Source organism: Propithecus coquereli, unplaced genomic scaffold (genome assembly GCF_000956105.1).
Source record: "Propithecus coquereli isolate 6110/MARCELLA unplaced genomic scaffold, Pcoq_1.0 Scaffold3, whole genome shotgun sequence".
Taxonomy (NCBI): domain Eukaryota; kingdom Metazoa; phylum Chordata; class Mammalia; order Primates; family Indriidae; genus Propithecus; species Propithecus coquereli.
Window position 1 is genome coordinate 6,711,899 of NW_012148618.1, and position 19,105 is coordinate 6,731,003.

Genomic DNA, 19,105 nt, shown 5'->3' on the forward strand with positions numbered 1-19,105 from the left:
GTTCAACATCATATATAATATAGGGAATTGCAAACTAACACAATGAGATAACACTTCAAACCTACTAGTATGGCAAAAGTCCAAAACACTTACAACACTCAGTGTTGGTGAGGATGTAACAACAGAAACTCTCATTTGTTGCAGGTGGGAATACAAAAGAGTACAGCTACTTTGGAAGGCAGTTTGGCAGTTTCTTACAAAACTAAATTGTGCTTCTTGGCATTTACACAAATGAATTGAAAACTTATGTTCACACAAAAATTTGCACATGGATGTTTATAGCAGCTTTATTCGTAATTGCCAAAATGCGGAGGGAACCAAGATGTCCTTTAGTAGGTGCATGGATAAAGGGATATATTCAGACAATGGAATATTATTCAGCACTAAAAAGAAACAGCTATCAATCCATCACAAGAAATGGGGGAATGCAAATGCATATTAATGAGTGAAATAAGCCAATCTGAAATGGCTACATACAGTATAATTTCAACTACATGACTTTCTGAAAAAGCAAAACTATGGACAGTAAAAAGATCAGTGGTTACTAGGGGTTAGAAGAGAGGGAAGGATGAATAGGTGAACACAAAGAATTTGTAAGGCAGTGAACTATTCTGTATAATATAATAATAGTGGATACATGTCATTATACATTTGTGAAAACCCGTGCAATGTATAACACCAAGAGTAAACCCTAAAGTATACTGTGGACTTAGAGCCATAATGGTCTGTCAGTATAGGTTCGTCAGTTGTAACAAATGTACCAGTCTGTTGCTGGGTGTTCATAGTGGGGGAAGACGAGTGGAGGCAGAGGTATACGGGAACTCTGTACTTTCTGCTCTATTTTGCTGTGAACTTAAAACTGTTCTAAAAAATAAAGCCTATTTTTTTTTTTTTAAATTGTCTAAGGTCAACGCAGTAATACCGAAAAATTACATTTTTAAAATCAGTTATAAAGTAACAAGAGTTAATGACATTTTTCTTGATTGTGCAATAATGTTGAGACTCTTGAAACATAAATATGTTCAAAACAAAAATGATACATCACTTTGGTGACATCCAGTAGAATAAGTTTGATTGGCTAAATAAAGTGACCACATTTTCCTCTTCATTTTCAAATGCCTCTGTATCATGACATTACTGGCAGAGATGGAACAAGAAAGACAGAAGGAGGAAAAGAAACTAGTGTGATGGAAGAAAAGAAATGTTACAGAATGAGGGTTACAGATGAAGTAAAAGGAAAAATAAGAGGCACATCTCACACAGAGGTCATTGGGAGGATGTGTTAACAAAAAAGAAAGAGTGAATCCTGAGGAAGTTGGCAATAATAATGAACAAGCCATTGACATTTTAACGATTAATAAATGGTTCCATTAGCTTCTTCTGATTAAGGTATGTTTTTCTAAGAAATAAAGAAAAGGTAATGAGAAAAAAACAATCATAATAATTGAGAAAATACTATGTAATTTCTTTGTATAGAAATGGAAGCTTAGTGAAAACAATGTTCAAAAATGCTTTTCAAGAATTATGAATATAATTAGATGTTCTGTAGTTGTCAGGCACTGGGGACACCTAAAAAAAAAAGAAAGAAAGAAAATGCACCAAATTTATTCAGTGTCAGTGAATATCCCACCTTAAAGAAGTAACACTGCGATCTGCAATAACACAAATGGACCATGAAGACCACTGAAATACCAAAACAACAAGGTGGCATGTGTCTAAATAAAAATCTGGTGGTTTTGGTTTTCTGTGTGTTTACACAGCAGCAAAAGTTGCAGAAACCTAGAAGTAAAGTTGAGTCTGAAAGATGTTTGGGTAGTATAACTTCACTCTCTTGAGGGTTACCAGAGTTTTGGTAAAAGGTCACCAATAGTTATCACCCAGCCCAAATCAATGACCTATTTTCAATCCTGTCTATTATTTTTCTGAAGCATTGACGCCAGTAACTATTCTTTCCTTGTGTAAACTCTCTCTTTCTGAGATTTCTGGCATTACCATTCTTTTCCTGCCTCTGCTGGATTCTCGTTAATCCTCTTAATCCTTTAGATTCCCTATCATATAGTATATATATCTATGGGTGTGCCTCAAGACTTGGGGAAAGAATACTAAAGATACAGGAAGACTTTTTCCAATTCTTTTTCTGTCACTACTCTCATTTCCTCACATAATTTCAGCTCTCATTTCTATGGTGATAAATATAAAGCAACATCTCAAGGATCAAACCTTTTAATTCAAAGATCTAATCCATATCTTTACTCCACAGACATCTTTAAATCGAAATTCTGCTGTACCTTGACAATCAATGTATTTAAAATAAAACTCCTTATTGCACTTCTACCTCAATTTCCATCTTTTACTTGTACTTCTGTTCCCATGGATATTTTTAGAAAGGTTTTATTTCTCCTTTTCCTCTCTTGGGTTTGGTATAATGAAGATCCAATTTATCCTCAAACCTTTCCCCTAATACTTATTTACAATAACCTAATTCTTATCTTGCCAGATGATTTAATATTTGGTTTTATATTGTCTTGTATTTTCATTTTTAATGTATATATTATTCCCTTTTCAACTGATCTATGGACCCTTTAGAAATGTAATATGTTCAGTATCAAATAGAGCTCTCAAAACTATAAAAATCTGTAAAATTCTTAATTATTGACTGAGTAGCTGTAAAAAAATCACCAATGCTAGAATCAAATTTCTTTATCCTGTTATCTTTTCTTATAGAATTATATATACAGAGTCAGTGCACATATCTCAATTTTCTAATGAAATAACAATCTTAGGTTTACTTGCCTTGTCCTCCAAGTGCAATTCTAAAAAGCGTAGATAAGCCACAGGTGCAAATGCATCAGCTGAATGTATGACTACTTCTGATGAATCCCTAAAATACAAAAATTTTATAATGCATTTATTTACTATATAAGTTATGGCAAATCACTCCTGCTACTGACTAGAAAATACCAAAAATTCTTGTTCTGTATTTATTTCCATGTTGTATTTATACAATATGTTGTGATTAATATATATATTTTAATAATCCAATATGTAATTGGGAAAAGGATTGAGAATACTATCCTTTGAGAAAAAACGATGAAGCTTTTCATCTTTACTTGGACATACAGTTCAACTTTTAGGTTCATTCAAAGCTCTCCAAAAAATTTTGAGACTTAAAATCCTGTTCAATTTCATTTTCACAAATTTTCTTGGTATGGGCTAAGCATTAAACATTAGTGCTTTATCTTCATTATTCTTTTCATTTTCAAGAGGTAATTCATTCAGTGTTTCACACAAAATCTCAATTATCCTTCACAAAAGAAGTACTGGTGATGGTTTTTAAGCTCTAGATGAACTCTTCACATTGCAATATCATTGCTATTAAAATTGATTGTCTGACATAGTAATTACCACATTCAGGTAAAATGGTATGAACTGCTTGCTGGCACCATATGGATACATGTAAATTAACTCAACTTTTATCAAAGATACCCTGTAAAGCACATATGAATAACTAAGATTATGTGTGAAGTTCTAATAACTAATTATTTTTTATTGTTTATTAAGAGAGCAATAATGTTTTGCATTTCAACTAAAAATTTAAAAATAGAAATTCCTCATTTCTCTTAAACGCCTGGGGAAGTGTTCCATTGTTAATAGATTATTAGGATTTTGACAATTGTAGCACAGCAAAATAAATCCTTTCTTTGACTCTTTGCCACTAATCTAAACACATTCTTGATTCACTTTTGTGATGCAAAGTTACTCAGTAGCAACAGAAGAAACCTCAAAATATTTGGCTCTAAAATATTAAATTTTCATAAGCAAAATATGTTTACTTTCCACTTGAAAGATTCAAGATCAAGAAAAAAGTATGTTTGATGATTAAAAAAACCCAAATTATCATTCATGAACCTTTAGTATAAAATATGCATCTTGCTAATGCTTAGGAAAAATAACATTAAAAGGGACTTCTATGACATTAAAAGGAAAGCAACTTATACTGTAACAGAAATAGAATCACTAAAGAGTTGGGATTCTGGTGGAAAGAAAGATATATCTTGCCTTCACAGGCTACATCAACCAAAACATGTCTCCAGGTATGATGAGGAGGAGGAAAGAGAAAATAGGGGAGGCCCTCTTGTTTGCTACCACCTGCCCCTCTTGCTTGACCCCCCCTTGGTTTGTTAGCCCTAACCTTGCTGTTTCTACATTTCCTCCAGAGCTGCCTGCTCTGGTCCTATCTTGGCTCCTTAATCAGATTCAAACCTCAATTTCTCTTTATGATCTCACTCTTATATTAAATTTTAATCTCTCTGTTTTCTGACCTTGGCCTTGGAAACTGACCTCGAGCCTTAATTATGCCTAATCTAGGCAGCTTGATTTTGATATTCTTGACAATGGAGTCCACCAAAACTATAATTAACGTGAACCAATACTATCTCTGCAGAATGGACTTCAGGTTCTCCTTTCTTAGGTTAGTTATTCCCAGTAGAAACAGAAGGATGACAGCAAATAACTTACTTAATTGATGTAATTACTGTACTCTGAATCAAGATTGTTATCCAGAAAGAACATTCTGAGCACTAAATGAAGACGACTGTGATTTTTATGGATTATATTAAATCCATAATCTCTAATTGACTAACATCATTTCATTCACTTATATAAAGCAAGAGTTGACTGGGAGAGACTAGATTGCAAATGAACAGCTTTTAGTTTCAAACAGATTAATGCCACTATTGCTCTTTTCTCTTTCATAAACTATCACCTGACACTCAACTTTCAAGGATCTCTGATTTCTGTTTGCTTCATTGATTTCTCTGAATCTTAAAAGGAGAATCTGTCAGAATATTCTCAGATTAACCCAGAAAATTCAGACCCATTGTGCCACAGCAAAAAGGCTTTCCAGTTGGCTGTCCTCCTCCCATTTCCTTATTAATACAAGTAATCAGTGTGATGGTCATCACCTCTCCTACAGCTGAGGCTTTTCCACAGCTACGAATTCACCCATGTTTCCTTTCATTGCTATGTTAGGCTCACTCCTACTTACAACATCAAAAGGGCAGCTGAATCTGGCCTGAGCCTTTCTTCCCAGATACCAGGCTCCTGAGGTATGGGGTCAGGCTCTACCTCTCACCTCAAAAGAAAAAAGAAAACCTGGTATTATCTTTTGAAACTCAGCCATGGTCTTTGTTTCCACCTCTCCAGGAAAAAGACAACCGCGCTAGCTTGGGGCCGAGGCACTGTTTACCTCTCTTGCTCAAACATACGGTTTCTGTACTCATTAAAATGTACACAGATATTCCCTGTGGACTCACACTTATCCTCACAGACATCTTAAATGTTATTTCCATAAAGCCTTCTCTAACAGCCTCACACAGTGCTAGTTTTCTCCTTTACGTGCTTTAGTACTATGTTTAGAGCCCTTTCACGACATGTCCACTATGTTATAATTATGTATTTGTGCACCTGTCTTCCTTCTGAGGAAGGGAGCAGTTCTGTTCATCTTTGTCTGACTCTGTTCCACCCTACCCGTGGCTCAGTACATAGTACATTGCCTGGTATTCCTTAGACATTTGTTGAATAAATAACCATATAGCCACTTACTCACTGACTTACCAGAACAATTTTCAGTCTTGCAAGCTCCATTCATGGTAAGTGACTTACATAGGTGTATCATTTCTTATCTTTTATACCATATTTTACTGTCCCTTTTCTATGTTTAGATACCCAAATATTTACCATCATGTTCCAGTTGTCTAAAGTATTCAGTATAGTAACATGCTGTACAGGTTTGTAGCCTAGGAGCAATAAGCTATACCATATAGCCTAGGTATGTAGTAGGCTACCATCTAGGTTTGTGTAAGCACATTCCAAGATGTTTGCACAAAGACAAAATCACCTAATGACACATTTCTCAGAACATATCCCTGTCATTAAGTGATACATGACTGTACATACTTTCTGATACATGCATACCGTATATACACATATTCATGTATGTGCACATATGTACCAATAATACCATATAACATCTCTAGCATAATAAAAATGAAGGCTAGTAAGTCTGAAAATTTAAATATAAGGAAAATAGTGCATAAATTTAAATAAAATCCCAGGTGACACAGAATCCATATGAGAAGGCAAATGTAAAGTACTGGCTTTATCTTCACTTTGAAACATCACATTATGGTGCTTAGTACTGAGTCATGTCTTGAGTGGGTAGGAGACATGAGTAGGTGGGGAAAGTGGAAAATGAGTATACAGTGTTTTAACCATAGAATTTAGTCTTTCCTTTATTCCTTCCTTCATTCTTATTCCTTCATCCATCCATCTATTCCACATGTAGCAACTCTGTAGCAGTAGTATAGTAATATTGACAATTCAAACAGAAATATAGGATCTCAAATACTGACATTGAAAAAATGTGTGCATTAACAGAGAGAAGAAAATGATTGCCTTCATTAACACTTTAGGATTTTAGTTTTCAATTCTGAGATATATAAATATAATATATAAAGGTAATAAGTAATGAGAAAGTAGGTTTTTTGAGGACCTACAATTGTCCTCTTTTCTTAAAAGCTAAGCTATAATTCTTTTCATAGGGCTCCTCGTGAAAAAATTCATTTTCTGATTTTGAAATTTGTTTCTAGACATGAGTGACTTCACATACTAATTGACATGAAAATCAAATTGTAAAACATTCTAGGTAGAAATTTTTAAAATTATTTACAGACAAAACTGTTATACCAGTCTTTCCTACAATATTTTTAAAACGTCAGTTGGAATTTGGGCAAAATGTGTCTCATAATAAACTTCTAAAACCACCCCATCTCTCTGAATTACTTCATTGTACAAAAATAATTCAATTGTGTTTTAAAAAATCCCTAATTATAATCAAATAATTTTGCATATAACACTTTTTCTCCCCTTAGAAATGATCTTTTTCTTTTTTTAAATCAAAACAGATGTCATTTGAATCAGACATTTTAAACAGAATTCCTAACAAATGATTGGTTGTATGCTAATTGTGGCAGACCACTATTACATCAAATGTAACAGAAGTTGTTAAATTTGTCCTAGAAATGAATTGTAAATTACAGGATACAGTATTGTCAAAAAATAGTTATAGGGACTAAATTTACCTTTTAATTGTATCATATGGAAGATTATCTCTAAATAAAATGACCTTCATTTACATACAGTTTTAGAATGCACAATGCGTGTTCATTCACATCACCACATTTAGTGCATATCAGGCACGTATGATAAGGACATCTCTATTTTAAGGGGGAGGAAAGATGTTGTATATATTAAGTGAAATCTTTTTTCCACTAAATCAGGATTTTTCCCAACTTATAACCTTTATTTATAACCTAAAAAAGGAATATATAAAAGTAAGTGAAACAGGATATAATAAATAAAAAATAATAAACAATAAATGACAAATTAATTCAATGATATTTAACACACAAGTATTAGTGCCTACTCTATGTTCTGAGTGTCTAGGTATGAGACCTAGCACTGGAGTTGATGGCAGCCAAAGCCTTTAAAAATGGAAGGATTTAGCAAAGTGAGAAGAAATGGCAAGGCAGTCTAGAAAAAAGATATTAAATAAGAAGTTATCAACTGAAGCGAGGCATAGCTTATGAAGGAAAAATGCAAAGAATATGCTTAAGCATAAGAATTAGATTGGTGATTAACTGATAAATAAGTAAGAATGAAGAGGCAGTGCTTCCTTTGTGTTCTCAAGGTACACATCCATATGGTAGCACTTATCACGTATTGTTGATTTGTCTGTCCATCTCTCCTGTTATAGGAAGAACTCCTACAGAGCAGGACAGCAATTTGCAGGGTTCCACCCACATAATTTGCCTCATTAAATGATTATTTGGTTGCCCAGAAAAGCTCATTTTGGCACTAGAGGATTCTAATACACCTTCCCTGACATCTTCTCTTTAACAGCACAACTGATTCCCCTCTTGCCATTGTCTCTGTCAGGCTTAGACTTCCTTGTCTACAAAAAATTGAGGAAAAAATTCATTTTCCAGGTCTAAAGTACTATGATAGACCTTCTGGTTATATAGCATAAAGCAGTAGATGTCTTATAATTCTAGGTTGTCCATAAAGACTTCTAGGTGCTCTAGGACTTCAATGTGTCAGGTGATGACATGTTTTCCTCTTATTGTTATGCTTTTTTTCTAATTTGGTTAGTCCCATATTAATAGTTTTCCATTATACTATAATTTCACCCTAGCATGCAAATGTTTTCCTTGAATATCAAACAGTATTATTTCATAGAAGTAATACTCCATGAATATTTCATTCATGAATCATTTTGTGATCATAATGGCCAGAAGAAATATCTCCCGTCTACAAACTTATGACTTTTATTCTTTACCACCTTGTATTATAATTATACACAGATGTGTCTTCCTCCTACCCCTCTGAAGGCAGAAACTACCTTTGAACATCAATGGTGCCCAGTAGAATGCTTCGGACATAATAGGTACTCGATAAATATTTGTCAAATAAATTACCATTATGTTTATTATTACTGGAAAAGAGGTTAGAAGAATATGAAAGAAGCAAGAGTACATAAATATTGTATATGGTAATGAAAATGTCTTGCCATGTTTCACTAAATAAATGTATTTTTTAGAACATCCACCTAGAGTTGTCTTAATTTTTATCACTCCATCCCTCATTATTAATATGTACAAAGAAGTCAAGTCTTAGTGCTGAAAATATTGAAGCTGTCCATTCAATCTAGCATAATTCTGACAATCTTTTCCAAGAAGCCTAAAAGTTTAGAAAAAGCAGATAAAGTGCTCGCTTAGCATACAAGAAGAGCAACATAAATTAGAGCATGGGTAATAATGTAACAAACTAAAGAAAGTTCCTGTTTTTCACTACACTAATTTTAACAATTTATGGCAAAGAAATCACACTACTCATCATGAACTGAATTCATTTAAAAACAAAGTTTATATGTAAAAATAACCCTAAATAAGTGAAGAGAAATGTTTAGAATTACCATTCTAAGTTGTTAAAGCCAAGAAAAAGGAAAAAGAGGATGGAGTTAATGGAACCCACAGGCTACTGATGTGGCAGTTTATCAAATGTAGCTGTAATGAAAGATAAATAATACAGGCAATTCACACTTCATGAAAGGATAAAAGTGTCAGTGTGTAGGTACCAGTTTTACTGCAGGCCATAATCAGCAAGTAAACGAAAGTGCAATGTCTAAAAAGTTTATAGCCTTCTATGAAGGCCTCGTCTTGTCAGGTATTGATTTAAGTATTCAGACGACTTCACTGGTATTAAACAAATTGAGTGTTTGTGAACTTAGAGGACATGTTCTATTTCTCCCAACAAAAGTTGCCTCAAGCTTAATGTTAAGTTGCTTCCATCACTTAAATTTAAGGAAAGGCAAGAAAATGCTGAAATGATATCTTACACAATTATTTTCTTCTTAAATAGAGGGCAATCCAAAGTGAATGTTTCATATTCTCCACCTTCTCCGCAAACATGGACTCCATACTTCTTAGAAAGCTGAAAACAGGAAAAAACAAAAAAGGAAAAGGAAACAAAATCAGATAGCAAAAATACTCACTTAACCTATATTATTTTGTTCTAAAAAATCAACACAGAAAAGTTTAATTCCAAAATAGTTTGTACTATAGCTTAATAGTAAAATAATTATATTTCTGCTTAAAATATGTGCTTAAAGCCATTCCAAAAATGTTATCATTAAGGTGTAAGATTTCTAATAATCTCAAAACTCTTACAAAAAAAAAAGGTATAAGGGACCAACATTTTTGTTTATAATGTCAAAACTTAAATATTACTGTAAATTTTGGAAATGATACCAGCTATAGATTCAAAGGGAGACTAAGTCATTATGGACAAAATGACAATTGATGCAGCCAAACTGAGCTGCATTGTTTGACCTTTATGTGGAAGGGAAAAAATATATTGTATTTAGAGAATTTCTCAGGCACATAGAGACACCAATCTGAGGCCTTTCCTTAGGCCTGTGAATAAAAAGAAGTCACATACATGGTTATTATGCTTGAGGTTGTTTTTATTAGTAAAGTTCCAAGGGTACTGAGAACTAGTGAAGTTCCAAAACTGCAGATAAGCCTTAAAAAGGTTTAACTCCAAGAACGATTGGGATAGCTTATAAAATTATCTAATCAAACCTGAAATTAAAAAAAAAAAACAAAACAACAGGCAACCAAAGAAACAAAAAACCTACTGATTTGCATTAAATATAAGCCACACTATTTAAATGATGCTGATATTGAGAGTAAAGAAAACTAATTGGCTGATACCTGCCTGGCATCAGGGCTGGGGAGCACCCTCACTGGCTGTCATAGATGTGAACCTTTCAGTTCATGTGTGGAGACTTTATCAATGTGATTCCATCTCCTTCATTTAGAATGTCACAGCTTTCCCTGCTTATGGTGTCTCCTCGCCCAAAGTCATAGACTAAAGAAAAGTGATACCTTTGATGCTCTGTCACTGCCAGTGCTGGGACTGTGGCCTAAGTCTTCAGTTGTATCTGCACAGTTATGCATTTATTTCTTTGGTGATTTTTGTGGTTGTACAACCATTCTGAACCCATTAAATTTCAACTATTGACTACGTGCTCTTAGGGATTTGAAACATGAACCTATGAGAATTCTATTGCTCCCTCCAAAGATCACTAGTAATGGATCAGTAAAGGATCAGTGAATGACACTGTAAAGCCAGAAAGCAAGAAAAGTGAAGGAAAGAAAACAGGACGTTTTTTATTAAGAGCTCATAGGAACAAAGTAGATAAATTTTCACCACACTGGGTCATGAGGTAGAGATGATTCTGATGCAAGGCCAAATTATGAGAGTTGGTTCTAATAGAAGCAGATAACAGGAACAGACTACTTTACCACAGTAAACTAAATTAAAATCTGCTTTGCAATAAAAACATAGGGATGATAACAAGATATGGATTTCAGGAGTGTTTCTTTGTTCTGCCAGCTAATGCCTAGCCCTTTCTATGCTTTGCTGATCACCTAGTCCAACAACTTTCTACCAAGTGAATCTTCTAATAACATCTCTGTAACTTATGGCCAGTCTCTTCAGGTGGGGAGTATATCTTATCAATTATTAGCATCCTTTTATTAGAAAATGTTTTGCTGAAGCTCTGCATAATTTCTGTAATCCACAACCAAAGAAAAACTGAATTTTTATTAAATTCGGCATATCCTATAGGAGTGATTTTGTTAGTTCCTAGTAAAAATAATGTAAGCTGCTTACCCAACATGTTATGATTATAAAAGATGAATATATTCAGGAGGGAACTTACTAAAATATGGATGTACCCATAATATTTTTAGTTTACATAAAATATTTTTATAACATTCATTCATTCAATTGGCTCTTCAACAAATATTTATTGAACAATGATTGTTAGCCAGACCTTGCTAGATGATGAAGATACTAAAAGTTAACAAGATAATGTCCTTGGCCTTTTGAAGCCTACCAAATATGTTACACTCTATATTTTAACACCCCAAATAATGAAGTGGCAGTGATGTTATCTCTACAAATGAATATGCACAGTCTCTTTTCCCCTTCTATTACTGATTCACCAGTATGGAAACAGAGATTTCAAACCAAGTGTAAGGCTGGTGGCGGGCACCCCTCCCCTCCCTAAAGAAAAAAGAGAAGCCCACAAATGACTGCCAGGCTCAGCTGAGTTAAAGAATAACCACAAACGGAGGTTCACCCCGATAAGAGAAGTTTCGGTCCCTGGGGTCCACAGATACCTCCTGGAATCCGCAAATACCACCGGCCCCTCCTACTTCTCAACACCCACCCTAAAACTACAACAAAGAACTCCCCACTTTTCGCGCCAAAATTCTTCGCTCCAAAAAACCCTCATCCCCCAACTCTAAAACATATATAAGCCCGCTCAAAACTCTTGGGCGCGTGACTTGTGCCCCACCTCTCGGGACTGGCGAACATCGCCCGGGAGCGCTCTTTTTCCTCTTCCTCCAATAAAGCCTTGTTGCTTGCCCTTTTCACTCTGCTCGTCTTTCTTTCTCTGGCGCCGACCATCCAAAAACCTTACATCAAGAAATCTAGATAAAGAGCCCAGTGGTTTCTGTGGCTGAGGAACCAAGAAGTAATCTAACTGAATCCTTATGATGTCTTTTGTGACCCCTCTAAACTCTACTGACTTCAAGCTCTAACGGACGTAAGTATTGAGAGAAATTAATCCTTATTGGCTTACTTTTAGTCAGCTCCAAGGCCCTTTGATCTCTTGAGGTGACCTCAAGAAGCAAACCCCATGCTAGCCACTTTCTTTAATGAATTTGCTAAGATACACACACTATTAGAAACCAAAATTCTTGTAGCACAAAAGCATGATGTATAAATGCGATAGAAAGGGTTAGTTTAGGGAAGGGAAGGATCCAGATGTGCACATTCCAAACATATTTATGGTGTACAACCTTCAATTTACTTTTCTAAAACCCGTAAGTCAGTGTTACTAATTCTGTTCATAGAAAATATTCTACATTGTTAATAGAAAGCAGTAACTTTATTACTTGATTCCTAATATATCTCAGGTCTGTCTCTGGCTTCAACTCAAAACTGGGATTATTGTATGCTTGCATTTAATCACTCAAAATACAATTTTTGCAGTTCTCTTTAATAAGTTTCTCTATCAGGATCATTATAATGAAACACACTAAATAGTTAATAGATTTTTTAAAGTTTAACTTCTCACTGAATTTTCATGATTCTTTCCATAATATAAGCATGTAAAATTATAATCTATATTGAAAAATACACATTTTTAATACTGTCTATTCCTTAAGTTATTGGTATATGGATATATAATATTTAAAGTCATGATATTTAATGAGATCAAGAGATGTGTAGAGAGAACCTTAGGGCCAAGGACAGGAACACCACCACATTCTTTATTCTTTAAATGATTAAAATATATTTAACATTTTTAGTGTGTGAAAAGTAGAAGTAGATAGTTATTCTTACTATAACAATAAAAATATACCAGATAGGCTATAAAATCATGCTTTTTGTTTTAAATAGGGAGATCTAAGACACCTCGATAAACTCAGACCAGATTAACCTCAACTGGAAATGAGATTTAGAAGAATAAATATCCCAAGCTAGCTGTCAGACAGATAAAGGGGTGTGGCTTTTTCTGGAGTAAATGGTATTTATTCAGTTTCTACTGTTCCTTTTTATTCCATGCCTACTATAAATTATCTTAAAATATGTCAAAAAATGAAAAAATATTACCTATAATCAAGAGAAAAAAGCCCAAACAAAATAGGAACAGACTGACACATTAACCAAATATTAGACTCAGTAGACAAGGAAATAACTATTATAAATATGTTAAAGAATTTAGTGAAAAAGATAGACAAAATTCATGAACAGTGGTTAGTTTTAGCAGAAATGGACAATCAGGAGTAGATAAATCTAGGTTGATATCCAGGCTCCATTACTTATTGAGCATGGGACCTTGGAGGAATTGCATAACTTTTCTGAATCTCAGTTTTCCCATGTAATACCTACTCTTATGGGGTATTGTATTAAATAAGATGACACATACAAACCTATACGGTATGTTATTGTACTGAATATTGCAGGCAACTGTAAAACAATGGTAAGTATTTGTGTATCTAAAAATATCTAAGCATAGAAAAGGTACAGTAAAAATATAGTATAAAAGATAAAAAATGGTACACCTGTATAGAGTATTTACCATGAATGGAGCTTATAGGATTAAAAATTGCTCTGGGTGAGTCAGTGGTGAGTGAATGTGAAGGCCTAGGATACTACTGTACACTACTGTAGACTTTATAAACACTGTTCACTTAGGCTACATTAAATTTATAAAAAAATTTTTCTTACTTCACTAATAAATTAACCTTAGTTTAACTGTAACTTTTTTACTTTAAAAAGTTTTTTTTTTTTTACCTTTTTGATTCTTCTGTAATAACACTTACTTAAAACACAAACACATTGTCCCATTGTACAAAAGTATTTTCTTTCTTTATATTCTTATTCTATAAGCTTTTACTTTTTGAACTTTTTTGTTAAAAACAAAGACACAAATTACACCCATATTAGCCAAGGCAAACACAGGGGCAGGATCATCAATGTCACTGTCTTACACTTCTGCATCTTGTCCTACTAGAAGGTCTTACAGGAGCAATAACATGTATGGAGCTATCACCTCCTATATAACAATGCCTTCTTCTGGAACATCTCCTGAAGATCCTGCCTGAGGCTGTTTTACAGTTAACTTTTTCTTTTATAAATAGAAAGACTGCACTCAAAAATAATAATAAAAAGGAGGGTATAGTAAATACTAAGTGATAAGATTTTTCAGCTCCATTATAATCTTATGGGACTACCATCATATATATAGTTCATCTTTGACAGAAATGTTGTTATGTATGACTGTAAAAGGGAGGAGAAAGTTACTGACTTCTTTTTCTCGAACCTCAGAAATAGGATAGAACAAAATCCTGCATTTGTGGAGATTTAAAACAGTGAATAAAATTCACACTTGATAGTCAATGTTTTTCTTTATCTTATTAGTCATCAAATCAGTGATACCAGTACTTTTCCCCCAGTTTTTAACCATTCAGGGAATGTTACACAGAAAATGATACAGACCAGATAGCTACTGGTTAAGATTAATATACTTATGATTTTATCTGTAGTGTGCTTGGTTAAGAAATATGTTGGTGTTTTCTAACAGCTGAAATATTTAAAATAAACCAACAAGATTATTTTTTACTTATTTATTAATATGATTTTCATGTACAAAAGTATGTTCACTGTTTCACATACATCTAAATTGTGCCATGTTCTCTTTTAGGTAAAATTTTTAGAGAAAGTGAACATTGGTTTTCCATCTAACTATTGTTAAAGTAAGGTTTTTAAAAAAGCATTTGAACTGATGTGGCTGACTTGGGTCCTTTGATGGCTTATATAAATGCTTTGGAGTCTCACCACTTTAAAAGTGAATTCCTCATAAATTAAAAGGAAATTACTTATATGAATTTGTTTTTCGTGGCACACTTATTTATATAGATAAACATTCATATCCATACTAAGTCCATTTGAATGCTATTGATTAATGAACTGAAAAGGTTAAGGGCATCATGATTTCCGTGCTTACTTTATTATCTTTAAAAGATCGTAATAACCATAATTGCAAGAATTTCTTATTGAAAAAATAATTTTTTTCTTTTAAACTAGCCTCATTTAATTGTTATTGTAAAAATGAAAAAAAAAAGGCCAAATCAAATTGTTCTTCTTCACCTTCCACTCTCACTTAGAAGAAACACTGAAGTTTAGAAAAATCATCACAATTTCATTTTATAAATGGTATTCTTAATACACAAGGTAATTTCATTCCGCATGGATTCATCCATACACTTATTTAAGAAGTACTTATTGAATACCTACTATAGGTTTAGCATTGTTTTAAATCCTGGGGACAAAAACGGGAGTAGATATATGTATCCTACATAAAATAGCTTTCTGTCTGGAGGTATAGACAGAAAGTTAAACAAACAATTACAATAAGGAGTAGTGATTACTTTAGATGCATGAAATGCTGTCAGAGTGTAAAGCGTGGACCTAACTAGAAGGAACCCAAAAGGCTTCTCAAAGTATGTACTACTTAAGCTGAGATCTGAAGGATAAGTTAACCAGGAAAGGGTGGAGGGAGGAAGAAAGAAGGAAGGAGAGAAGGAAAGAGTATTTCAGAAGAAACAGCATTTCTTAAGTTCCAGAGCACATCATGGGTACTAGAAATTAAAATAAATTTGGCATAGCTGGAGCATCACTAGATGAGTAACGGCAGTGAGTTGAGGCTGCAAAGCTAGAAAGAGAACAGATCTTACAGGATTTCAAAATCTATTCTGTCATTATCCTAAGGTCAGTAGAGCCCATGGAGAGGTTTTAAGCAGAAAACTGACCTGATTCCATCTGTATTTTAGAAACATACTGGCCAGGCGCGGTGGCTCACGCCTGTAATCCTAGCTCTCTGGGAGGCCGAGGCGGGCGGATTGTTTGAGCTCAGGAGTTCAAAACCAGCCTGAGCAAGAGCGAGACCCCGTCTCTACTAAAAATAGAAAGAAATTAATCAGACAACTAAAAATACATAGAAAAAATCAGCCGGGCATGGTGGCACATGCCTGTAGTCCCAGCTACTCAGGAGGCTGAGGCAGTAGGATTGCTTGAGCCCAGGAGTTTGAGGTTGCTGTGAGCTAGGATGACACCACGGCACTCACTCTAGCCTGGGCAACACAGTGAGACTCTGTCTCTAAAAAAAAAAAAAAAAAAAAAACATATTTTTGGTTGTACAATAGAGAATGGGCTAGAGGGGTGTAAGTCTAGAAGCAAAAAGAACTAAGAAGTTGCTGAAGGACTCTAGACAAGAGGTGAAGATCGGCCGACTGGAGGGTAGCAGTGGGGATAGAGAGGAGAGGGTAGGAATTTTGAGAGATATTTTTAGGAGGCTGAAAACTGTACAGAAGAAAAAGTATTATTATCTTTTCTTTATCCATCATAAGATTCATGGTTGAGGACCCTATGACAAAAGACAAATTAACAAGAGAAAAACATACAAGTTTATTTAATAAATTTTATGACATTAGAACCTTTACAAGGAAATGAAGATCCAAAGAAACAGGAAAAACTGTTTTTTTTATGAAGAACCATACTGAAGTATGGTTGGAGGACAAAAGGGTATGATCTAATGGCAATAAACTGGGGGGAACTTAGCAAGGCCTGTTTTGTTCAGATTCTTTCCTGTGTCCTTGTGTGACATTCCTTTTCTCTGGGTGTAGGGAGGATGCCTCTGGAATGGAGGTCTTATGACCTTCAGAGAATTCTTTTATGGCCTGCTTCAGGAGAGAACAGTAAGAGAAGGTCAGAGAGTGACCTTTCTGCTTCTGCTGTTTCCTCAAATGCCAAGATGCCATATTTTGAGGTAGCATGTCCTGAACCCCACCAAAATTAATGGTTAATTGAATGGAGGACTGAGGGAAGTTAAAAAAGAAATTAAGGAAAATTCCCAGGTTGCTGCATTGGGAAACTGGATGGATGATTGTTCTGTTTACTGGTATAGAGATCTTAGCCTGACTAGAAGTTTGCTGGGAGAGTCCAGTAGCCTTATTCTTTTCTAATTTATATGGCATGTAATATGACTTATGTCTCAAATCTTCATGATTATCTTCCTCAGGCTTCCATATTGCTGTATTTTCTAAGTTATCATTATGCTTCTCTGATTCCTTTCCCTCTTTCTATTTCTAAATTACAAATATCCCTCATGGTTCTCACCATAATAGGTCCTTCTCTCTCAGTGTATTTCCTCTGAGAGCTCATGCACTCCATAGCTTCAACCATTACCTTTATGCTATTCTGCTGCTGCTAATACTAATATTATCACTATTAATTAAAGACTATTTGTTTTAAGCCTTAAGATTAAGAAATATTATTATCTTATTTAATTCTCAATACGACTTTTAAAAATAAAAAGGAGCACAGGCTCTGAAGTCAGAGAGACTTAAACATAAATTTCAGTTCTGCTACTTCCCAGCTGTGTAACTTTGGAAAATTACTCAACCCATGAGTGATTCCTTATCTGTAAAATGTAAACGTTAATAGCACCAACCTCATAGGTTTGTCAAATAACTAAATAAAATAGTGCATAGAAAGAAGTTAGCACAGTGTATGGTGCTTAGTGAGCACTTAGTAAATACACAGCTTAACTATGAGAGTAAATCACATGTTGTAGCAAAGAACAGTGAAAGCTACATTGCGTAATTGGTTGAAAGCATTGGCTTTGGAGAGTTCGTGGTTCAAATCCTGGCTCTGTCACTTTCTAGCTATGTGATCTTAGGTCATGTAGTCCCTCTCTCTAAGTCTCAGACTGCTAATCTGCAAAACGGAGATGAAAACAGTACTTACCTCATAGGAGAGCTGTTTTCAGGAATAAATAACAAACCTTAGTTTTTAGCTTAAGCATCTCAATTGTGCTCCAGTCTCATAGGTTGAAAATATATGTTTTTGGTTTATACCTTATAATCTAAAATCCAGCATGCGTAAGACCAAGCTTATCACGCCCTTTTCAACCCTGTTCTCCTCTGCAGAAATAAGTGCTTCCAAACACCCCAATCATTATGTGGGACTAATCTTTGATTCTTCCTTTTCCAGCTTCTGGTAATTTGGTGCCAATTTCTTTTTCAATCTTCCACCAAAATCTTTCCTTCAGTTTTGTTCTATCTCTCCATCCCTACTGTCAGTGGCTACATACTCCAAGTTCTCACACCTTTTTCCTATAACAGCATCCCAGGCTTCTTTTCATTTTTAACATCTACTCCTAATCCATGAATGGTGCTGTCAGACTAAATTTCCTGAGATTTCTTTTAATAATATAAATATCTACTGAAGAACTTTCTAAATCTTATAATTTCTTACCCCAAATTGCCTGGCCCATCTCTCAAGGCTCTTCATGATTGGGCTCTACATTCCCACCTCACTGCTTCCTACTAATCTACCAACACCACCTCTTAGTTTCCTTTAGATCAAGTTCCTTGTTGTCCTTGCATGTCTTCTTGAAAAGGAATCTTCATTCATATTGATTCACTTTGTTGCCACCACCCATATAAATTTCGCCCATTCTTCAAACGAGTTTAAGTGCGAACCTTTCTATCAGCCACTCCAGGTCATGTGGGCATCTTCCATCTTTTAGCTCCCAAGTGCATTTATGGTAAGCACCAGTTTGGCTTTATCTAATCCAAGTTATTAGGGGCCCCCCCCTTCACTGGCTATACTCTACATTCCATGAAAAAGGCCAAATCTTTGACTTATTTTGTTGTTCTTAAAGCAGTTAGCATAAAACTGGGCACATAGAAGTCCTTACACATATCATTTAATTTTATCAGTACCACATGACATTGGCAATTAAGAGCTCATCTACAACACATGTTAAGAGAAATGAGCGGGTTCTATATTGAAATAGCCACTAACTACAGAGAACTTTTACCTCTTTTCTTTATTT

The 19,105-nt window shown here is 34.5% G+C and overlaps 1 protein-coding gene across 1 annotated transcript in view; it reads right to left on the reverse strand.

Annotated features, from left to right (window-relative positions):
* Window positions 1–359: 359 nt before the first annotated feature.
* The window catches only part of DPH6 (diphthamine biosynthesis 6), a 209,078-nt gene continuing 190,332 nt past the window's right edge, over window positions 360–19,105 (reverse strand). Inside the window, exons 7-9 of the mRNA XM_012649214.1 lie at window positions 9,458–9,552; window positions 2,794–2,881; window positions 360–1,569 (exon numbers count right to left, since the gene is read on the reverse strand). Of these exons, the coding sequence (XP_012504668.1) occupies window positions 1,516–1,569; window positions 2,794–2,881; window positions 9,458–9,552 (237 nt within the window). The 3' untranslated portion in view covers window positions 360–1,515. The remainder of the gene's footprint in view (window positions 1,570–2,793; window positions 2,882–9,457; window positions 9,553–19,105) is intronic.